Source organism: Mesoplodon bidens (genome assembly GCF_964165515.1).
Source record: "Mesoplodon bidens genome assembly, chromosome: 9".
Lineage (NCBI taxonomy): Eukaryota > Metazoa > Chordata > Mammalia > Artiodactyla > Ziphiidae > Mesoplodon > Mesoplodon bidens.
In genome coordinates, this window is record NC_138166.1 from 48,233,120 (window position 1) to 48,255,605 (window position 22,486).

The following is a 22,486-nucleotide window of genomic DNA, read 5'->3' on the forward strand; positions in this document are numbered from 1 at the left end:
TGTGGCAATCCTTGAGTGGGAGAATCTCCACTGTCACTAATGGCACAAAAAACTGCAGGCATATAAGAAATCAATTCCACTGCAGATTTAGCAGTGGAAGCATAACAGCTTTACACTGCATCTGCCAAAAGAGTCCCATCCACCCTTTAAAGGCCTCTTCAGCTTTCCTTCCTGCTTTGGACTCTGCCCAAACCACATCAGTTGAATCTGGATATTCTTTCTCACTACGGGATCAGGTGAGATGCTGACTGGTGAGCCAGTGTCCACAGAACCATAAAGTTTGAGTGCCTCCCCTCCCAAAGTTTCCCAGTATATTCAAGGGGTTCATATAGCATTTGATCTCTCTGGAGGACAAAGAGATCTATCTTAGCCTGACCCCTCATCATCTTTCTCCTAAAAGCAGCTGAGGTTAGGGTAGTAAGAGGGGACATCAAGGGGCACGGGGGCAGAGAGAAGCTCTGTGCCTGTAATAAGGTGCTGTAATAATTCATTTCCAATTATTCAGTTGATTCAATCATTCAATTTCATGTAATAAGTAATAGCGCATTTTCAGTTTTGAGCAGTGCAGTGGTTAATATGTTTTAACCAAACTTCCAATGTCTGTGGTCCACCTAAAGCACTATGTAGGGTGAGTCATCATTACTGATAGAACCAATTTAGCTTCAGGGAGTTTTTGACTCAGAAGCCTTATCCTTGACTCCTACAACAGGGACTCTGTTATGGAGTCCATCTCAATCTGGAGTCCAGTCATAAGTGTAGTGTGAACATAAGGGATGGGGACATTTTTCAAGTGGTTAATGCTGACTGAAAGAATTTATCCAGATTGTTTTGAACAAAATAGTGTCTCATCCTCTGGTGAGTTACTTTTATCAGCATTATAGACCAGTTAGGACCCAAATATTCATCCATGGTTTCCCACAGGAGTTTGTCAATCTGAAAGAAATCTCCCTGACAGAAATCTTCCCTTATAGCAGTCAAGACCCACTGCAAAAAGCTTCACGACATTTTACTGTCTGAGTGAATCTAAAGTTGGCATGGTAAACTGCAGGAGGGGTTGAGTCAAAAGGCAGCTCAACTGTTGCTATTTCTCCTTAACTAGCATTATGTTCCTTGTCCCATAATCTCCCCAGTGAACCAGCCAAAGTTTTAAGGATTTACCAGGCTTTTGACTATGACAATGACAAATTCCTTCCTTTCATGCTCAGTGTCAGTATGTATCCCTGTAACTGCTGTCTGAACAAGGTCAAGACCTTCTTCTAACCCAGAATGGGTCTTCATACTAGTTGATTTTTGTATCACGATTTTTGTGTTGGTATCTCAAGCCACAATTTCCGAAGAGTGATAAGAGAGCCAGAGGATTCCTGCACATGCAGGCATGTCAGTAGAGACACTCAGACATGCCTGGTAACCTGCATCTTTCATAACAGGCAGTATTACTGTCCTTGCTCCAGAGGGAAAGTCTACCTGTATCCTCCAAGACTGTTATCTATATAAACACTTGAACAGATAGTCTAGAACAAAGGGCAGTCAATGCCTCAGAAATGTTAGAGCCTTGGGGAGAATTGTTTCCTAATTTTTTTTTTTTAACTTATCAGAGTCTTCTGGTGTTGACACTTTACCCACTCAAATGAAGCACAGAAACCTTATTTCCCTTTACCCCGATTATTATTTAATGGAAAAAATGTCTAGAAAGTCAGCTGATTTTTGAAGTCCCTACAATATTATTCAGTTTACCTTTTCAAAGACTTTCCAACCATTATTCCTTTCTATATACTCAGCTCTGCAGGTAAACTAGTCTTTTTATTTCTTGAGCACACCTAATATTGGCCCAGCTTCTTAGTTACAGAAAACAAATAAACAATAACAAACAACTTCTTGCAAATAAAAATTGAAACCACAAATCTCAAATTCATGCTTTTACTTTTGTATGTCCTTTGTTGTGATGATTCTTTTATACTATGGTTATCTGGCCTTTTGACAGATTGCCTTGAAAATTATTTAAATTCTTTTCCATATATATTATTGCTTCCACAGCAAAATAGCAAGCTTCTTGGGAGTATAAACTATATTTTTCTATGACTCAATATTCCTAAATCAATTCCTCTTAATAAATGATAGCTACTTACTAAGACATAAATGCCACTGTCTTTAAATCTCTGATAAATATATTCTATATGAGGAGGGAACCAGTGATCCCTATTTTTCCCACTGAGATCCAGAACTAAACAGTCAACAGACCAAAGTAGACCTCTGTATTCAAATGTCACATTGCAATTTCAAATTGGCAGCCTTCCTTGAGTTTCATTTTACTTGCCAAGGAAACAATGAAGCACTTATTCTGATGCCAGCAGGACTGTGGGAAGAGACTAAGAGATTTGTATTTCCCTAAATCTTTAATCTGCAGAAGAGAACAACTACATTGACCAAGTGGCACATGTTATTATTATCTTAATAATTCTTTAATCATACAATGAATTGAATCTTGGAAAATATGGTGTATTCATATAAAAATTGACTCATGATTGCAAAAATGGTGATTATCACATAGAACTAGAAGTTACAGCTACAGAATTTATAGTAAACAAAAAAGTAAAACCAACAAAAATATTATTGATGGTATTTCTATGGATTATCTACAGATTAATAATAAATATAATCTCAAACTTATAATTTCCTTTGAAGGAGAATAATTTTACTCCTTTCCTCATTATGGCTATCTGGTAGTTTGTGGAAGCAATTTCTTCTTGAGAAGTGTCTGCAATACCAGGACTCAAAAGTCTTTACGTCAGTTTTCCTGGCATCTTTAAACTGGACAACTCCAGCTCTGATTGCATCTAACCCTTCCCACAAACTCCCATTACCCTAGGCTATTTACAATGCATATTCTGTTCCAGCAGGTGTGAGGCAGAGTGGAGAAATCTGCAATCTTAAAGAAGTACTATGAGAGTCCCACTTTGAGACACAGAGTCTCAAGTCATTTTATAGGTCCCTGGAGAGGAGGAATCATGTCATATTCACTTTATATCCACATAACTATTAAACATAAGCAATTGGACATGGCAGATTTTCATTTTCTTCATTAAATATTGAGTTGACCCAAAGAGTATTTATGAAATATATAAAAAGTATAATGAATAATGATGTAACCACCACCAATTAACTAACAACTTAAGAAAAGGAGCAGTACCACTACATTTCAATTATAATCCTCTCTGTGTGCCTCCCTGATTCTATTTTAGTCACCTGCCCTCCGGAATAATTCTGCTGAATTTTATTATTCTTGTTGTTCTTTAGTTTTACTATATTTTTTTAATGACTAAACAATGTATCATTAATTTTTACATGATTTTAAACTTCATATAAATGGAATCATGTGTTCTTCTGTGCCTTTCTCCTTTTAATGGTATGCTCCTGAAATTCCTCTAACCGTTGTGAACTGCAGAAACAACTTCTGTGTATCATTCCACTGAATGAATATACTACAATATATTTACCCATTCTCTTCTTGATAGAGATGTCAGTTGTATCCAATTCTTTTCTATTACAAGAATGATATTATACATGTCTTACACCTCATGAATTTAAGAATTTTACTAAGGTGTTTAGTAAGAAATATAATTGTTGAGTCAACTTTACTAGATAATGCCAAATTGTTTTTCAAGGTGAATGGGCCCATTTATACTCCTACTGCAGAGAATAAGAGTTCCTTTTACTCCTTATCCCCACCAAAACTTAAAATATCCGATTTAAATCAATTTAGTAGGTAGGAAATAGTATTTCATTTTGGTTTTTAATGTTACATTTTGATTCCTAATATGTTTGGGCATCTTTTCATGTGTTCGTTGGCCACTGAGATTTCTTCTGCTACGATATGACTATTCAATAGCCAATAGCCCATAAGCAGTCTTTCCCACTGGCTCATGGAGGACTTTTTAGATAATTCTCTTTCAGTTATTTAGTTTTCAAATATTTTCTTCCAGCTTCTGGTATGTCTTTTTGCTTTCACAAAGGCATTCTTTTGATGAATAGAAGTTCTTAATCTTAATGTCAATTTTCTCAATTGTTTCCTTTATGGATTTGCTTTTCTTAAGTGTTCCTTAACGTAATGAACCATTTCTTACACTGAAGTCATAAAGATATTCTTGTACACTGTCTCCTAAAGTTTTTAGTTTTGCTTTTCACATTTGAGTAGTTAATCTACCTGGAATGTAGCCCATGGGGCTCTAGCTTTACGATGGAGTTCTTCAATTAGAATTCCACTTTGGGTGGGCCGTGGGCTTTTTCTATTATAACCCAAAGCAACACCAATTACAGTATAATCATAATATAGAGAACACTTAGGATAAGTATGACATTATGATAGAGATATGAAAGAAGCCAGACATTAAAAAGTATGTACTTTATGATTCCATTCATATGACATTCTATGATTGACAAAATTATAGTGTCAGAAAGCAGACTGAATGCTTTTTTGGGGCTGACAGTGACTGCAAAGTTCTATAAGGGGACTATTTGAGGTAATGAAAATGTTCTGTATCTTTATTGTGGTGGTGGTTATTCATCACATTGTTAACCTAAACACATTTGAAATTGGTGCACTGTATTGTATATAAATTATTCTTCATTAATATTGATTTTAATATGTGAAATATGGATATATAGTAATAAAAATTATCAAATTACACACTAAAGATCTGCACATTTTGTTCTATGTCAATAAAATAATTTTCAAAAACCCCTTTAGGGCTTCCCTGGTGGCGCAGTGGTTGAGAGTCCGCCTGCCGATGCAGGGGACACGGGTTCGTGCCCCGGTCTGGGAAGATCCCACATGCCACGGAGCAGCTGGGCCCGTGAGCCATGGCTGTTGAGCCTGTGCGTCCGGAGCCTGTGCTCCGCAACGGGAGAGGCCACAACAGTGAGAGGCCCATGTAACGCAAAAAAAAAAAAAAAAAAAAAAAAACCCCTTTAAAAACCAGAATTTCAAAAATCAATTAAGAGTTTTTACCACCACCCTTACTAGCATCAATATCAGTTTAAAATAAATGGAGCCCTTATCAGACCAGGCAAACCTCCACAGTAAGGCATCTTTAGGACGTCAGTCCTTGGTCAGGTCACCATTTAGTTTTTCCTGCTGATGAAAATGTATTTCTATGATTGAAGGCTATTTCTAAGTTAATACAATGGGCAGGAGAAGATGGTTATCTATGCAGTATTGATCTTGGCATCATTTAGGCCATTTCAACTATTCTATTTCTACTACATGTTTATTCACTTATGACTAAAAAGTCATGTCAATGTGAGTCACCAGGTTGCCATTCTAAGGTCCTAAAGGTTTTCAAGGAATGAAATATGCATATTTATTTTTTTGGTTTTATATGCAGAAGATTTTGGTGCAGTGTGATAGAGATAGGATCTTCTTGTAAATTCACGGTCTCTCAAAACAATTAAAATATGGTAGCAAAAGCCCACAGAACGGTGCTAAACCCCAAAGTGCCAAAGACAAGTACAGCTTATTCCTTCAGCCCTTTCGCTATCTTCAATCTCTAGCCTAACTAGGTTTGACATTTCTTTTATCCCCGTATTCTATGCCATTCTTCCTTCACTATTTCAGATTATGTTCCTAACTAAATTTCCTTCTCCTCATTTAACTCTACTTTCCACTTTTCATCTTAATATCCTTTGAGTGATTCAAGTCAGTTCAATTTCTTGGCTTCCTCTAATCTGCCCAGTGCTGTGCTCATCCCTGTATGTATTAAAAATCAACCAGCTATCGAGACCTGTCATTGAAGACATTACAAGTTTATGGGTAAAAAATGATAGAGAGCGATACACAAGGTGCTACTGACTCAATTAAGAAAGGGCCCTCAGCCCAGCTGAGAGAGCCCAGGAAAGCTTTTTGGAGGAGACAGACGAAATCTAAACAGAGCCCTGAAAGGTGAACAGGATTAGTGGGCACAAAATAGCAACAAAGAGTGTATGGAATGACATTCAAGGTAGAGAAAACAGGAGGAGCAAAGGCATGGGAAACCACAGGATCCTTATGGCCCACTGGAAAGTTAGTCAGTTTCCCAGGCTAATAAGGCCCATCTCTCACTATGCATTTTAGCATTTTAGAGCTTTCTGGTAAAAAAGTATATTCAATTTATAAATGTTTTTAAAGTTGGAAAAATGCTGTCATTTGTGTTTGTTTCTGTGACATTTCTGTAACACTGCAAACTCTGCGGTTCATCACTGAATTGTTCTAGCATGGTTTCTAGAAAGTACAAAGTCTATAATCTCAGAGGAATTTAATGGCTTAGAAGTACTTGATAAAGTGTATCTGATATTTCATATTTGGCTCATGAATTAATATGACAATGTGGTAGTTGGAAAGAAAATAAGAAAACATATTCAAATCACTTGAATTATGATCAACAAAATAAAACTAAAAAAAATGAGCTACAAAAAGATGGCATTATTTAGGCAAAGGTTTCTATCCTAACTTCTGATTTCCCTTTACATTGCACATCTTCCTGTCTCTGCTCCATGTTATAAATAATAATGTTTCTATACACAAAGAATATTTCTAGAGAGGACCTTTCAAGTAGAGGAAGATGTCCGCCTCCTGGGGATAGTGTATTTATGTGGGTGTATATGTGCGTGTGCACGCATGCATGTGTACACTGCTTAGGTAAGACCAAGAATGGATACAGTCTTTAACTGAATGTCTTCCAAGCACCTTATGATTCTGGGTTTCAATTACAATGACCACTACTATAGATTTGGGGATCACAAACCAAAGGACATAATTAAATTAAATAATTTTAAAGGTCCAGTCAAACTGGAGTCTGTAAACAAGCTGTTTTTCTTGTTTTGTATTTCTTCTATTCTTCTGGCTCCTCTAATCACCATAAAGCAATCTCCCTTTTAAATATACCTGACTTTCCATTTCTAAGTTATTCTATCGCTGTTACTGGCAGCTAAAGATAGTGAGAATTAGTTTGTGATTTAAAGTGTAAAATCTTTTTACACATTTTAGTATGCCTACCATATAAATTGTGCAAACAAGTACTATTATAATTTAAATATATATATATATATATTTAGTTTTTTGAAAAATTAAGAACTTTGTATCAAACGATCCTTTTCTAAAAAAATAATCACTGGATTTAAAGACAATATAAGTCACCATGTACGTTATATTTTATGAACATCATACAGCTCTGTTGTTGGACATCTTTTTCTTCCCTTTAATATAAATCACAAAATATTTAAAATGTTAGGGGTTTAAAACATCCATAGTTAAATATTAGGAAGTGAGTCCAAATTGCAGAAACTGTGCCTAAAATATGTGCTATGTTTCAGAGTTAATTATTTTTCAATTGGTTATTTTCAAACTATTATTCAACATACAAAACACATGGCTCTAGAGCAGTTCTTCCAAGCACAGAGCTAGTTAATAAGACACATAGAATATTTAACTTCACACATGAAAGCAGGAAGGTAAGCATTATTTTCCACCAAAAAACAAACCTTAAGGAAATAGTTGTTATTGTTATTGCAGTTGCCAGACACTCCTTGCAATTCAGCCACAGTGTTCTAAAATGGTTGACAACAAAAATTAAAAAAGGCTTTTTCCCCCACTAGAGAGAGCAGCCTAATGAGAGAAAAAACATTGAAGTTCCAGTGCTTGCTGTAACATGGACTTTCAAGAACTAATACCCCTAACTCTTAGTTTCTTAGCCCTATACACACCGCATAAAGCCAGTTCACATTACTAAAAGGCCATCCATAATAACTGCAGTCTCTTGTTCACACGACACCAGCTGCTTCCAGACAGGGACAGCAAACAGAATGAGTCAAGTTTAATGTTATCCCTTTAATGCTTTTCACATAAAAATGACATTGTTGTAAACCTTTAACACATGTAAACCATAGCTTCCATTGTATTTCTGCCTCTAATTATTACATATTAACACAAGCAATAAAAATGCATATCCACGTACGCAGTTGCTCTAAATGGTATTCAATACTTTAAAAGATTCTAAAAAAATAATGTTGTCATGATACAGTTGTTAATAATAATCTCTAGTAATAAAAACAAATTATGAAAGAAAGATTAAATTATATTTTAAGAGAAGGAGCCTCGGTTTCTGGAGTGATGATTAATCTTGCTTTGAACTACTACACAAAGTGGCTTTGAAATGCCATCTATACTCTGAGACTTTAAAGTGTAATAAATATTATATTTAAAGAAGCAAGACCAAAATAATCATATAATTTTAAAAGTGTATGTAAAATAATTCATTTTAATGTGAATGACCATTATATACTTTCTAATTTAAAAAAGTGGTACAGTACTAGTTCATACTTCATTTCCAGTCTGAGCCCACAGTGTTTCACATTGCATATGGCTCTTTGATAGAAACAGATACCCAAAATATACATACATGACCTACGCTACACAAAACATATACCAGAATTACATCATCTCACCATTAAAAGGTAAACATTGATAACTGTGGCGTATGAATGGAAATTAAACTTGTTATTGAAAATAAAATCTAGTTGAAAAATTTACCATACCCCCAGAATTTCGTGGGATAGTGCTGACTGTCTGAGGGATTTACTGAAATCCTCCATGGTTACCTTTCAGATTGTTTAAAAAAAAAAAAAAAAAAGAAGGAAAGAAAGAAAGAAAAAGAAATGAACAATAATTCTATAAATCCAGAAGTACAATCACTCAATCACAGATATATTCAGATCTATGTTTAAAATTTTTCAGTGGTTCAGATTTATACCTCCCTCTTCTTTATAGGATCCTCCCTTTTATTTTTCAGCCTTTAGGCAGAGCCATTTTAACTTTAAAAAAAAAATCATTATGTTTAACACAGAATGAACAGAAACAGGAATGCAATTCAAACTGAACTGGGTGTTTACTTATTTTAAACTCTATTCTAGTTTAAATATTTGAAGGAAAAAAAACAGAAAATTCAGAAATTTAAATGAAGTTTGGGTATTATCTATATGTTTTAAATTCTACTGGAGTATGATTTATAATTTCTTAAAACATTAAAACAGATATATGTAAGCACGCACAATACATAGTAAGGTATTCTTAATCCTAAATATGGTTCTGGTAAGACACCCACTGAACTTTTACAATTTCAAGATATATTTCTCACATTGCAATGTTTTCCCTGTAGGCAATTCAAGCTTGCGCAACTCCCCTCTGTCAATGTGACAGGTTCCAAGTTAGAATCAACCTTGGATTATTTGACCAAAACCAGAGCTATCCATTCTTCGGTAGACAAAGCTGACCTAAGTTCTGGCTCTGGAAATTAGCTGGATGAACATGGTTGTTCTGCATTTAATTAGAGGTTTTCCTGGCTGGCCCAGGGAATGTCACAGGGGATATTATCAAATAAAAACGATTCTAACTTTGAAATCATAGGATGATTCTATAAATGATAAGAAAAATAAGAAACCAAGTGATTGATTACACAACTCAGGGTTAACAAAGATATGTAAATCAATAAATTGTTCAATTACATATAAAATTAAATCAATTATTCAAGGACCATTTCCTCACTGGATAACAAATATTGGTTCTTCTCATTTCCATTATGTCTTTCACTTTTCATTAACACAGAGAGAGAATAAATAAAAAATAAGGACATAACACTCAGATCAATCAATTTAACAATATCTGGTTAAATTGTAACCAGATAGTAAAAAATTAGTAAAAAATGAATTTAATCAAGTAAATGAATTAACATGTGTACACAAAAGTAGATTTTTACTATTTGCAGAGTTTTCATCTCTCCGGTGCACAGAAAATTAATGGTAGGTTTTAGTTGGGCATGCTTTGGTGAGGCAGTGTGTAACACACAAGAAAGGGAAAGAGGTACGTCAGAGAGCAACACGAGAGAGAAAGAAACAATGGGAAAGGGTTCCTTGACCTTTTCAATAAAGTGAAGGTTACTTGGAGTAGCATAATAGCAAGCACCTGCTTTCTATTTCTACAACTTACAGACAGAAGAAAAAGTTTAACCTAAAGCTAAACTCTGTTTTTTTTGTAAAATAGTTGTATACTTAGCTATTCTTCCCTTTAAGCCCTATCTTCATAGGCTACTTCTGAATTAAGTATTTACCTATAGTAAAATAATTCTGCAAGTTTTCAATCCCCCTATTATTAGAAATATAGAACAAAGAATTACAGAACCTAAGTATTACAAGAAACTCCATAAGCCAAAACAGGAATCTTCCTTCCAGCATCTCTTGTTCCCCAGTTACTCTGTGTGTGCCTAAAAACAGACAGACCCATCAGTCTACTCCATTCAAAATCAGCAGTGTGTTGCAAAGAGTCCAGGCCTTGGAGCCAGGAAGACCCTGTTCCCATCCTAAATCTGGCAACCACTAGCTATAGCACTACAAAAAGCCTCAATTACTACGTATTTAGAAGAAAAAAAAAAAGATTCTTCTGCTTGCTGTAAAGATTACATGAAATCATGTAGGAAAGGCACCTGGCCAAGTGGCTGGCACTGAATATTTATTTACCCTCCTTGCCCCTGAGAATATCTGCTCAGGTGACAATCAACTAACTCTGCTTTCCTTATAAAAACAGGCAAACAAACGAACAAAATCCATATGATGTACTCCTAAGTATAAATGTTGAATGATAAATATTCCTTTTGCATTTAGTCAAATTTTTAAATTAGAGAAAATCTTATATTAAAAAAAAGCTTTAGTTGCTTAAGTTGAAAACTTTGGGGGATGAATGTGATCATTTCCTCAAAATAACTGGAGGAAGTATGTAGTAAATGATCTAAAAACTTCAGTTGGGAAGCCTCAATTAAAGAACTATCTTATTTTCCCTCTTTCCTTGTTAGACCTGATGCTTCATTTTACAGGCTCATGGAATATTAGAAACTGGAAGGAATTTAGAGATTTAGCCCAATACCTGTACTTTAAAGCAAAGACACTGAGGTCCACAGACTGAAAAATTTGGCTTCCTCACCTTCCACCACTTGATGTCACCCATACTCCCCTGAACCTCAGATCCAAATTCTTTAACAGAGTGAGCAGGTAAAAGCCAAACCTGCTGAGAATGATTCTACAATCCTAATTCAGGCTTGAAGCCAAAGCAAATCAGTGTCTCTGATAAAACACAAAACTGAAAACTAGAGAAGATGAAAGTTCAAATATTTGAGGAAATCACTTTTTTAGTTTCAAAATCCCAGATAACATTTTCATATATAATACCTTAGTAAAAAAAAAAAAAAGAACCTTGTCATTTAAAGTGAATTCTGAAAGTGAAAAACTAAATCAACTAAATAGAATTCTAAGAAACTAATTCACTCAAGAGTTTCTAATGTTTACTCTTAGATCAACAGTTAACTGAAGCATCATTTTAAAATTTTCTACTATAATAAAGAGAGAATACATCCTCATTATACTACAAACAGATGAAAAAATAAGATACATTTGGGTTAGAACACTCCAGACTAAAAATACATGAAAAATATTTGAATGTCTCTTTATTGATCTTCACTAGGTCCTGGCTAGAAACCAAAAAAAAAGTTCTGCAAAAAGAATATATTCAGATGAGTAGAGGTTGAACATATTGAAGTGACACTATCCTATTTATATCAGCTGGTATGAAGAAGAGTATTTGTTTTACCTGAATATTTACTATGTTTATGAGGTATGAAATACTGCAACTAAATTGTTGATGGATCCTTTGACATGCCAACGTGAAACATATGCATGTTTAAACATGTTTATAATAAAGTATGTTGTCCCATTTTATCAATGTACATTTGGCATTTACATTAGAAATAGACCAGCATCTGTATTATATTACAACACACAAGGGTTCCATAGAGAAGTTTTCACTTGGGGGTTAGCTTCTATTCATTTGCTTGATCTTCTGCAGAGAGCAGGATGCAAAATTATTCCAGTATGTATCTACTCTATGGAATATGTGCTGGTGGAAAAGCTTTGTTCTGCATTATGTTAGCACAAATCATAGTGAGCAGATCCAAAGAACTTTCTCTCCCTGGGGGGGGGGGGGGACCTGAAAACACTCAGCAATTTTCAGTACTTTTCTGTGTATGTTTGTGTATGTATATGTGCCTTTTCACTCAAAATGTTTACCGATTTTTTTGAAAAAGCATTACATACTTATTGTAGAAAATTTAGGAAAAATTGAAAAAATATAAAGCAGAGAGAGAAAATCACCTAATTCCAACAAAAAGATAGCTACTATTCACATTTTGGTATTTTTACCCTTTTTTGTTTCAGTGAATTTATCTTAATACTGTGGTAAAAGAGGACTTATTTGATCCAGAAGTCTTCATACTGTAAATATGATACCATTACTTGATTGATAAGCTCATAACAAAAGCAAGTAATATTTCCTTTCTGCGAGTTGAATGTCGACACATTCTCCTTGAGAAACTGCAAAGACCTGTCATACTGTTATACGGTAAAGAAAGGTTTATCAAGTAGGGATGTAGTAAGAAGAAATGAAGGAAAAAGAACGTTTGCAAATGCAACTTACCTCATCATCGTCGGCATCATACTGGGCATAGTGCTGTTCAAGCAGCTCTCTCTGGCGCCTTTCTTGTTCCAGCGTCTGACTTATCAACTGGGCAACCTCACTCACTTGTCCTGGTTTTTCTCTCCCAATAACAAATCTATACGAAGGTTAAAGAAAACCGATATAGTTAGACTCTCCAGCAAAAAGGAATGCTAAGAAAAGTAACCAAGCTTCATATTTAATCAGGGTACATCAAACCTCAAAAAAGTAATACCACCTATATTTTTTGAAAGGTATGCCTGGGTAGAAGAGGTTAGCTGAGCAATTAAACTGATTTTTGCAGCCATAGCCCAAAGGAAAAGAAATGGGAAAAGTAAAGGACCATAAAAAATGATTACTTTAGGAGAAGACAAAACAGATGTAATCCATTCTACAGTACTTTACACATTTTTGATGCCCTGCAAAATGAAAGCAAGCTCATAATTTACTGTACCACTGAACTTCAGAATCATTTTCATAATTATGTCCTCTTTATAATGCAAAAACTACTTCTAAAATATTTTGAGGTATGGCATACCCTACGTGAGTAAATAAATAGAGAGGCACTGACCTTTTGCTAAGCAACTGTAACTCTGGAGATAAAGAAGGGGAAACAAATGTAGTTTTTGCTTTTGTTTTTAAAATGAAAAACTAAAATAAGGAGAGGTGGCAAATTAGTTCATTTCTTTTGGAGAAAGATGCTATGTGGTCTCAAGAAATAAAGAGTCAAGGGGAAATATCTGTTGATACTAATTCCTATAAGTATAAAGAAAAAAACAGGAAAGACATTTACTTATTGCCAGTTAGTCACTTATGATACACCCTCATTGATACCATGGTTCTTCCTCAACAAGTTAATATTCACTTTTTAACATCTTTTCACACTAATATATGGTTCTATTTTTCTAAAAATACAAATAATATGTCTCCATGATATAGTTTCCATATATTATTTAACTTCATTATTTTGGATGTAACTCTTTGTTTAATCTTGCTTCTATGCTTAATTGATGATTTCCTCTGATTATAATATGTTGCTATTTTCAATTACAATTTTAAATGAAATACTCTACCATTCTCTGTACAAATTCACTAAAGGTCAAAATTTTTATACTTGGATGTTAGTAATTAAATGTCTTTTTAGAAATATTTTTATGTAGTTTCAAACAGGACTGTTGAAATTATGCTTGGGTATTCATTTATCATCTGAGTTATTTTCCTTTGGGAAATTATTAAGTTTTAATAATTGTTTATATATTCTGGATATATATCCTTATCTATAAATGTAATAGATACATACACATACACAGATACATACAAGCACACAAATCATATATGCATATGTTTGATTTATTACCTTCTCTCAATCTGTGGCTTGCCTTTTCATCTTCTTAATTGTGTCTTTCAAGGAAGTCCAATTTATCGCTTTTTAAAAGATTGTGCCTTGTGTTTCCTACCTAAGAAATCTTTGCCTGATTTAATATTGCTGAGATTTTTCTCCTGTTTTGCTTGTTAAGGTGTTAGTGTTTTGATTTTTTATTAGGTATGCGAAATCTTTCAAACTAATTTTCACGCATGATGCTTGGTAAGAGGGGAGTTTCATTATTTTCCAAATGAGTAACCAGTTGTTTCCATACCATTTCTTAAAAAGACTATTCATTATCACCACTTGAATTACTCAGGGACATTTGTTGCAAATCAATTGACCATGTACTTGTGTGCTGATTTTTGGACTTTCCAATCTGTTCCACTGATGTATTTATCCTTGTACCAATACCACACTGCCTTGACTACTATATAGTAAATCTTGAAACTAGGTGCTATGAGTTATCCAACTATGTATATCTTTTTCAAAATTATTTTGACTATTCTAAGTTATCTAAATTGCTATATAACTTTTACAACCAGCTTGTCAATTTCATTTAAAAAGCCCATTGATGTTTAATTTGGTATTGGTTTGAATCTACAGATTGTGGAGAACTGACATCTTAATAATATGGAATTGTCTGATCCATGAACATGGTATATCTCTGCATTTATTTTTCTTTAATTATTTCTATTGAAATATAGTTGACATACAATATTATGTTACAGGTATATTCATAATGATTTGACACTTGTACACATTATGAAATGATCACCACAATAAGTCTAGTAACCATCTGTCCCCATATTAATTATTACAATATTACTGACCATATTCCTTATGCTGTAACATTACAACACCTTGACTTATCATACGGCTAGAGATTTGTATCTCTTAAAACCTTCACCTATTTGGCTCACTCCCCACACACACCCCTCCCTCCAGGCAACAACGCATTTGCTGTCTATATCTGAGTCAGTTTTAATTTAAGTTTTTGTTTTGCTTTTCAGCTTCCAAATTTAAGTGAGATCCTGAATTATTTGTCTTTCCTTTCTGACACATTTCACTTAGTATAACACCCTGTAGATACATCTATGTTGTTGCAAATGGCAAGATTTCATTTTTTATGGCCAATATTCCATTGTATAAATATATCAAATGGACATTTAAGTGCACATATTTTTTCAAATAAGGGTTTTTGTTTTCTTCAAATACCCAGAAGGAAAATTACTAAATTATATTGCAGTTCTGTTTTTAATTTTTTGAGGAACTTCCATACTGCTTTCCATAGTGGTTGCACTGATTTACAATTCCAACAACACACAAAGGTTCCCTTTTCTCCACATCCTCACCAATGCTTATTTGTTGTCTTTTTGATAATAGCCATTCTGACAGGTGTGAGGTGATATCTCATTGTGATTTTGATGTGCATTTCCCTGATGATTAGTGATATTGAGCATCTTTTCATGTGTCCGTGGCCATATCTCTTCTTTGGAAAAATGTCTATTCGGGTCCCCTGGCCATTTTTAAATAGGGTCCTTTGCTATTTTGATGTTGAGTTATATGAGTTCTTTGTATATTTTGGATATAAATCCCTTATCATTTTGCAAATACCTTCTCCCATTTAGTTGGCTGCCTTTTCATTTTGTTGATAGCTTCCTTCACTGTGCAGAGCTTTTCAGTTTAATGTAGTCCCATTTGTTTATTTTTGCTTTTGTTTCCCTTGCCTAAGGAGATGTATCCCAAATAAATGTACTGCTAGGACTGACGTCAAAAAGCATACAGCCTGGGCTTCCCTGGTGGCGCAGTGGTTGCGAGTCCGCCTGCCGATGCAGGGGACACAGGTTCGTGCCCCTGTCCGGGAGGATTCCACGTGCCGCGGAGAGGCTGGGCCCGTGAGCCATGGCCGCTGAGCCTGCACATCCGGAGCCTGTGCTCCACAATGGGAGAGGCCACAGCAGTGAGAGGTCCGCGTACCGCCAAAAAAAAAAGCATACAGCGTATGTTTTTTTCTAGGAGTTTTATGGTTTCAGGTCTTACATTAAAGTCTTTAATCTAGTGTGAAAAAGTAGTCCAGTTTGGTTATTTTGCATGTAGCTGTTCAGTTATCCCAACATCATTTATTGAAGAGACTGTCTTTTCCCCATTTTGTATTCTTGCCTTCTTTGATTGACTATTTAAGTGTTGTTTTATTTCTGAGATCTCTATTCTGTTCCATTGATTTATGTGTCTGTTTTTGTGCCAGTACCATACTATTTTGCATACTGTAACTTTGTAGTATAGTTTGAAATCAGAAGCATGATACCCCCAGCTTTGTTCTTTCTCAAGGCTATTTTGGCTATTTGGGGTCTTCTGTGATTCCATACAAATTTTAGAATTATTTGCTCTAGTTGTGTGAAAAATGCTTTTGGTATTTTGATAGGGATTGCACTGAATCTACAGACTGCCTGAGGAACATTTTAACAATATTAACTCTTCCAATCCATAAGCACGGAATATATTTCCATTTGTTTATTTCATCTTCAGTTCCTTCCATCCATGTCTAATAGTTTTCTGAGTAAAAGTCTTTTACCTCCTTAGTTAGGTTTATTTCTAGCTACTTTACTCTTTATGATACAATTGTAAGTTGGGTTGTTTTCTTAATTTCTCTTTCTGATATTTTGTTGTCTGTACAGAACTACAGGAGATTTCTGTATATTAATTTTGTAATCTGCTACTTTACTGAATTCATTTATTAGTTCTAAGTTTTTTGGTGGTGTCTTTAGGATTTTCTATATATATAGTATCAGGTCATCTGCAAAGTGACAGTTTTAATTCTTCTTTTCCAATTTGGATTCCTTCTATTTATTTTTCTTGTCTGATTGCTGTGGCTAGAACTTACACTACCATATTGAATAAAAGTGGCAAAAATGGGCATCCTTGTCTTGATCCTGATCTTAGAGGAAATGCTTTCAACTTTTCACCACTGAGTATGATGTTGGCTGTGGGTTTGTCATATATGGCCTTTATTATGTTGAGGTATGTTCCCTCTATACCCCTGATGTTGAGAGCTTTTATCATAAATGCATGTTGAATTCTGTTAAAAGCTTTTTCTACATCTATTAATATAGTTTTTATTTTTCAATTTGTTAATGTGGTTATCACATTGATTTGTGGATACTGAACCATCCTTGCATCACTGGGATATATCCCACTTGATCATGTTATTATATAATCCTTTTAATGTATTGTTGAATTCAGTTTGCTAACATTTTGATGAGAATTTTTGCATCTAGGTTCATCAGTGACATTGGCCTGTGATTTTCTTTTTATGTGTGGTAATTTTGTCTGGTTTTGGTATCAGGGTGATGCTGACCTCAGAACAAGTTCGAAAGCATTCCTTTCCCTTCAAATATTTGAAGTAGCTTGAGAAGGACAGATGTCAATTGTTCTTTAAATGTTTGGTAGAATTCATTAGTGAGGCCATTTGGTCCTGGACTTTTATTTTGTGGGGCATTTTAAAATTACTGATTCAATTTCATTAATGGTAATCAGTTTGTTCATATTTTCTATTTCTTCCTGAATCAATCTTGGGAGTTGTACATTTCTAGGAATTTATTCATTTCTTCTAGGTTGTCTTCTATTGGTATATAACTGTGTAGTAATTTCCTATGATTCTTTGCATTTCAGTGGTGTCAGTTGTAACTTCTCTTTCACTACTGATTTTATTTATTTGGGCTCTCTTTCTTTTTTTCTTGATGAGTCTGGTTGAAGTTTATCAATTTTGTTTATCTTTTCAAAGAACCAGGCCAGCTCTTAGTTTCATTGATCTTTTTTTTTTTTGTCTCTCTTTCATTTACTTCTTCTCTGATCTTTATGATTTCTTTCCTTCTACTAATTTTGAGTTTTCTTTGTCCCTCCTTTTCTAGTTCCTTTAGGTGTAAGGTTAGATTGTTCATTTGAGATTTTTGCTGTTTCCTGAAGTAATGCTGTATCACCATAAACCTTCCTCTTAGAACTGCTTTTGCTGTGTTCCACAGATTTTGGATCATCGTGTTTCCATTTTCATTTGTCTCCAGGTATTTTTTAATTCCCTCTTTGACTTCTTCAGTGATCCACTGGTTGTTTAGTAGCATATTGTTTTGCCTCCATGTGTTTGTATTTTTTGAAGTTTTTTTGTTTCTTGTAGTTGACTTCTAGTCTATTTAGCATTGTGGTAGGATAAGATACTTGATATGATTTCAATCTTCTTAAATTTAATGAGATTTGTTTTGTGGCCTAGCTAGTGATCTGTCCTGGAAAATGTTTCATGTGCACTTGAAAAGAATGTATATCTTGCTGCTTTTGGATGGAATGTGTATGTATGTGTGTGTGTGTGTGTGTGTGTGTGTGTGTGTGTATTCTATGTGGTCTAATCTGTCATTTAAGACCAGTGTTTCCTTATTGATTTTCTGTCTTCGTGATCTGCCTACTGATGTAAGTAGGGTGTTAAAGTCTCCTACTATTATTGTATTACACTCAATCTCTCCCTTTATGTTTGTTAATATTTGCTGTATGTATTTAGGTGCTCCTATGTTGGGTGTACACATATTTACAACTGTTAAATCTTCTTGTTGGATTGATCCCTTGATCATTATGTGATGTCCTTCTTTGTCTCTTGCTGCAGTCTTTGTTTTAAAGTCTATCTTGTCTGATAGAAGTATTGCTACCCCAGCTTTCTTTCTGTTTCCATTTGCATGGAATACCTCTTTCCATCCCCTTATTTTCAGTCTGTGTGTGTCTTTAGATCTGAAATGAGACTCTCCTAGGCAGCATACACATGGGTGTTGTTTTTTAATCCATTCAGCCTCTCCATGTATTTTGATTGGAGCATTTTAATCCATTTACATTAAAGTAATTATTGATAAGTGTGTACTTATTGCCACTGTGTTTACTGTTTTGGCGTTTTGTAGTTTTGTTTGTTTCTTCTTCTTTTGCTCTCTTTCCTTGTGATTTGATGACTGTCTCCAGTGTTATGTCTGGATTCCTTTCTCTTTTCTTGCATGTATGTATTAGGTTTTTGGCTAGTTGTTACCATGAGGTTTATCTATAACACTTATATATGTGATTATTATAAGTTGATCTCTTAAGTTTGACTGAATTCTAACAACCCCACATTTTAACTCCTCCCAACCACTTTTAACTTTTTTGTTATATTTTACATCTTTTTGTTTTTTGTATCCCTTAGTTATTGTGGATACTGATGGTTTGACTTTTGTCTTTTAACCCTCCTACTAGCTTTATAAGTGGTTGATCTACTACCTTTACTATATGTTTGCCTTTACCAACAAGACTTTTTCTTTTGTAATTTAAATGTTTCTAGTTGTGATCTCCTTTCTTCTGCTTAGAGAAGTCCTTTTAACTTTTCTTGTAAAGCCAATTTAGTGGTTTGAAATCTTTTAGCTTTTACTTAACTATAAAACTCTTTATCTCTCCTTCAAATCTAAATGATAGCCTTGCTGAGTAGAGTATTCTTAGTTGTAGATTTTTTTCCTTTCATCACTTTGAATATATGGTGCCACTAGCTTCTGGCCTGCAAAGTTTTTGCTGAAAAGTCAGCTAACAGTTTTATAGGAATTCCCTTGTAAGTAACTAGTTGGTTTTCTCTTGCTGCTTTTAAGATTCTGTACCTTTAATTTGTGCCCTTCTAATTATAATGTGTCTTGGTGTGAATCTCTTTGGGTTCATCTTGTTTGGGACTCTCTGTACTTCCTGGATCTGGATGTCTGTTTCCTTTCTCAGGTTATGGATATTTTCAGCTATTATTTCTTCAAATAAATTCTCTGCCCCTTTCTCTCTCTCTTCTCCTTCTGGGGCCCCTAGAATGCGAACATTAGTATGCTTGATGTTGTCCCAGAGGTCTCTTAAGCTAATCTCATTTTTAAAATTCTTTTTTCTTTTTTCTGCTCAGCTTGGGTGATTTACACTACTCTGTCTTCCAGTTCACTGATCTCTCTGCATTTATTTAAAAGTTTTACATTGAACTACACATGTCTCTTCATTCAGGCAGCAAATTTGGGTAGCGTTATAGCTTCCAGTTAGACACGATTTAAAGCCTTGTAATCCGGTATAATTTACAGCACAGATTTGCAATAAAAGAATGTCATCATGCTAAGTGTGGTCCAAAGGGAAAGCACACGGAAGTGGAACTGAACTATTCTCTATGCCTTATTTTCCTCATGTGAAAATTAGTACCTACCCCATACGTCTAAAGGAGTGACAGAAGAATAAAATGTGGTACAGACATGAAAGGACTTTAAGGAACTATTATTAAGATAAGAATAATAAAATCTCCCATTTGGAAAATGTGTAATGTTCAAATTAACTGTCTATATATTCTAAATGTTTGGTCCACTTTTAAGCTATCATTATAAGTGTGTCCTATTGTATGTGTATAATCTATCATACATAGAAATGAGTAGCAAATATAAAATTTAAAGTAAGGTTATTATTTCAAGTGTGGATTTGGAATATGGACATACTGTGATAGTATAATTTAGGAGTTAAAAGTGTATGTAAAAGAGAAAAATGGCTTTGACAGAACAAATCCACTGCAACATAAACATGACTTATTGGCTCTGTGACCTTGAATGTATTAAAATTTCTAATTCTTAGTTTCAAAATTTGTAAAATAAATATAATAACAATAACAAACAAATATATAATCCATATAAAAAGCTTAACTAAGTACCTAGGGCCTAGAGAGTATTAGTACATGTTTACTGTTGCCTTTATCTAGATAATATATTAATATCTACACAGGGTTGAGTGCATTTCAAAGTACTATATGTACACACTGTCCAAATTACTTATTTGCTCTCACTAGTTTTGAAAGAGAGAAGGTTTTTGTGAGTCAACCACAGGAAAAAGATAAAATACTTGCACTGAAATGTGCTCTAAAAATCCTTAATTTCACTTGCATTTGAAATAGGAAAGTATGGATTATATAATCACTCCACATTGAATTTTAAAGATCATCAAAAATATAACAATTAAAGCCAGCAACAATCAGACCCTCTAAATATATGTGACCAAATTAACTGACATTTATGCAGTTATTATTTATATTTTAGACATTATCCCCATCTGAAATGACAACACATATAGTCAAATCATCCTGTTTGTAAACTTAAAATTCCTTTAAGAGAAAGATACCTTTCTTGTTACTTTCTATTTTTTTTCCTTGCTTCAGTAAGGAACACTGTGATCTTTTGTATTTTAGCTCTAAAGAATGAAGTAAAAAAAAAAACCAAAGAACATAATGTACATTTAAATTAAACAGGTATTTTCTAAGCTTACAATTTATAAATAATGGCAATATTAAAAACAAAATCTATAACTAGGGTTTATGTTTTTACAGCATGGCTTGTTTCTAGTGATTAAAACAATCATGCGTTTCAACATGAATTATTTTACAAAGAACTGTCTCCTCTCCCCCTCAGGCTGAGATAAAATAGGCAAAGGCAGATAAATCAGTTTTTCCTTTTCTTTTCATCTACTGTAAGACAAAGCAATGTCCATGTACTGTCCTTTGGAGTTTAGATGACGAGATTTTATGGAATTCATTTGATTAGTTTATTGAATTCTCTGGTGAGCTGTCAAACAAAAACAAACAAGTATAAAATTCCATTTACAATTTGCTGAATTGTAGTCATAAAGAATGATGTGAGAGGTTATGTTGAAAAATGATGATCTATGAGTGTCTGTTTTTCCGATATAAGCTATTCCAATAAAAGTGATACATCAGTCAAAAATGGCACTTATTATGACATCAAAAATTTTTAATTATAAATGTGGAATTAAGCTAATCTAAAAAAAGGAAAAGCTAAATCAGGATATAGTTATTAGTTCTTATAAAATCAATTCTTTCATTCAAATATTCTATAAACAAATATTTATCATATGCACACAAAAACCCTTAATAATAAAAAGAAAACTGGATGCACAAGACCTATTATCATTTTACTTCAGCCTTGGATCACAAGATCACATGGTGCTTTTAAACATTTTGGTAAAAACTCATTTTTTTCTACATTTGATGACATCTTACGGTGTGTACTTGATAGCTTTTAAAATATTTAACTTAATTTTGCTGAGCAATGGTGGCAAAAGTATATCCATCTCCCTTCACTAAAATTTGCTGATTGTATTCAGAGGCTGAAGTTCTGCACAACCAGGCTCTTCCCTCTTTCTTATACTTGAAGACTCTTACATATTTTTCCTTTCCATTTTGGGATCTAGATTAATGTACTATATATTTAGCATTTAAATTTTTAAAAATTCATCTAAAAATGTTTGCTTTTAAAAGACAGATCTGAAATATTTAAACCTAATTGTAAGCCTTAGTTCCTGGAAATGAATTTTGTATCTAACCCAACTCTGATTATAAAGAACTTTTTTCTACACTATAGTTCAATGTAAAAAAAAAAAAGTAGTTGAATTATTTAAAAAACATTGCCTAACTGGGGCTTCCCTGGTGGCGCAGTGGTTGGGAATCTGCCTGCCAATGCAGGGGACACGGGTTCGAGCCCTGGTCTGGG

At 34.0% G+C, this 22,486-nt stretch overlaps 1 protein-coding gene across 1 annotated transcript in view; it reads right to left on the bottom strand.

Moving 5' to 3' along the window:
* The window catches only part of PPP1R9A (protein phosphatase 1 regulatory subunit 9A), a gene marked incomplete at its 5' end in the record, with an annotated part of 154,227 nt that overhangs the window by 89,120 nt on the left and 42,621 nt on the right, over window positions 1-22,486 (bottom strand). The window contains one exon of the mRNA XM_081243663.1: window positions 12,545-12,680. Within this exon, the coding sequence (XP_081099789.1) occupies window positions 12,545-12,680 (136 nt within the window). The remainder of the gene's footprint in view (window positions 1-12,544; window positions 12,681-22,486) is intronic.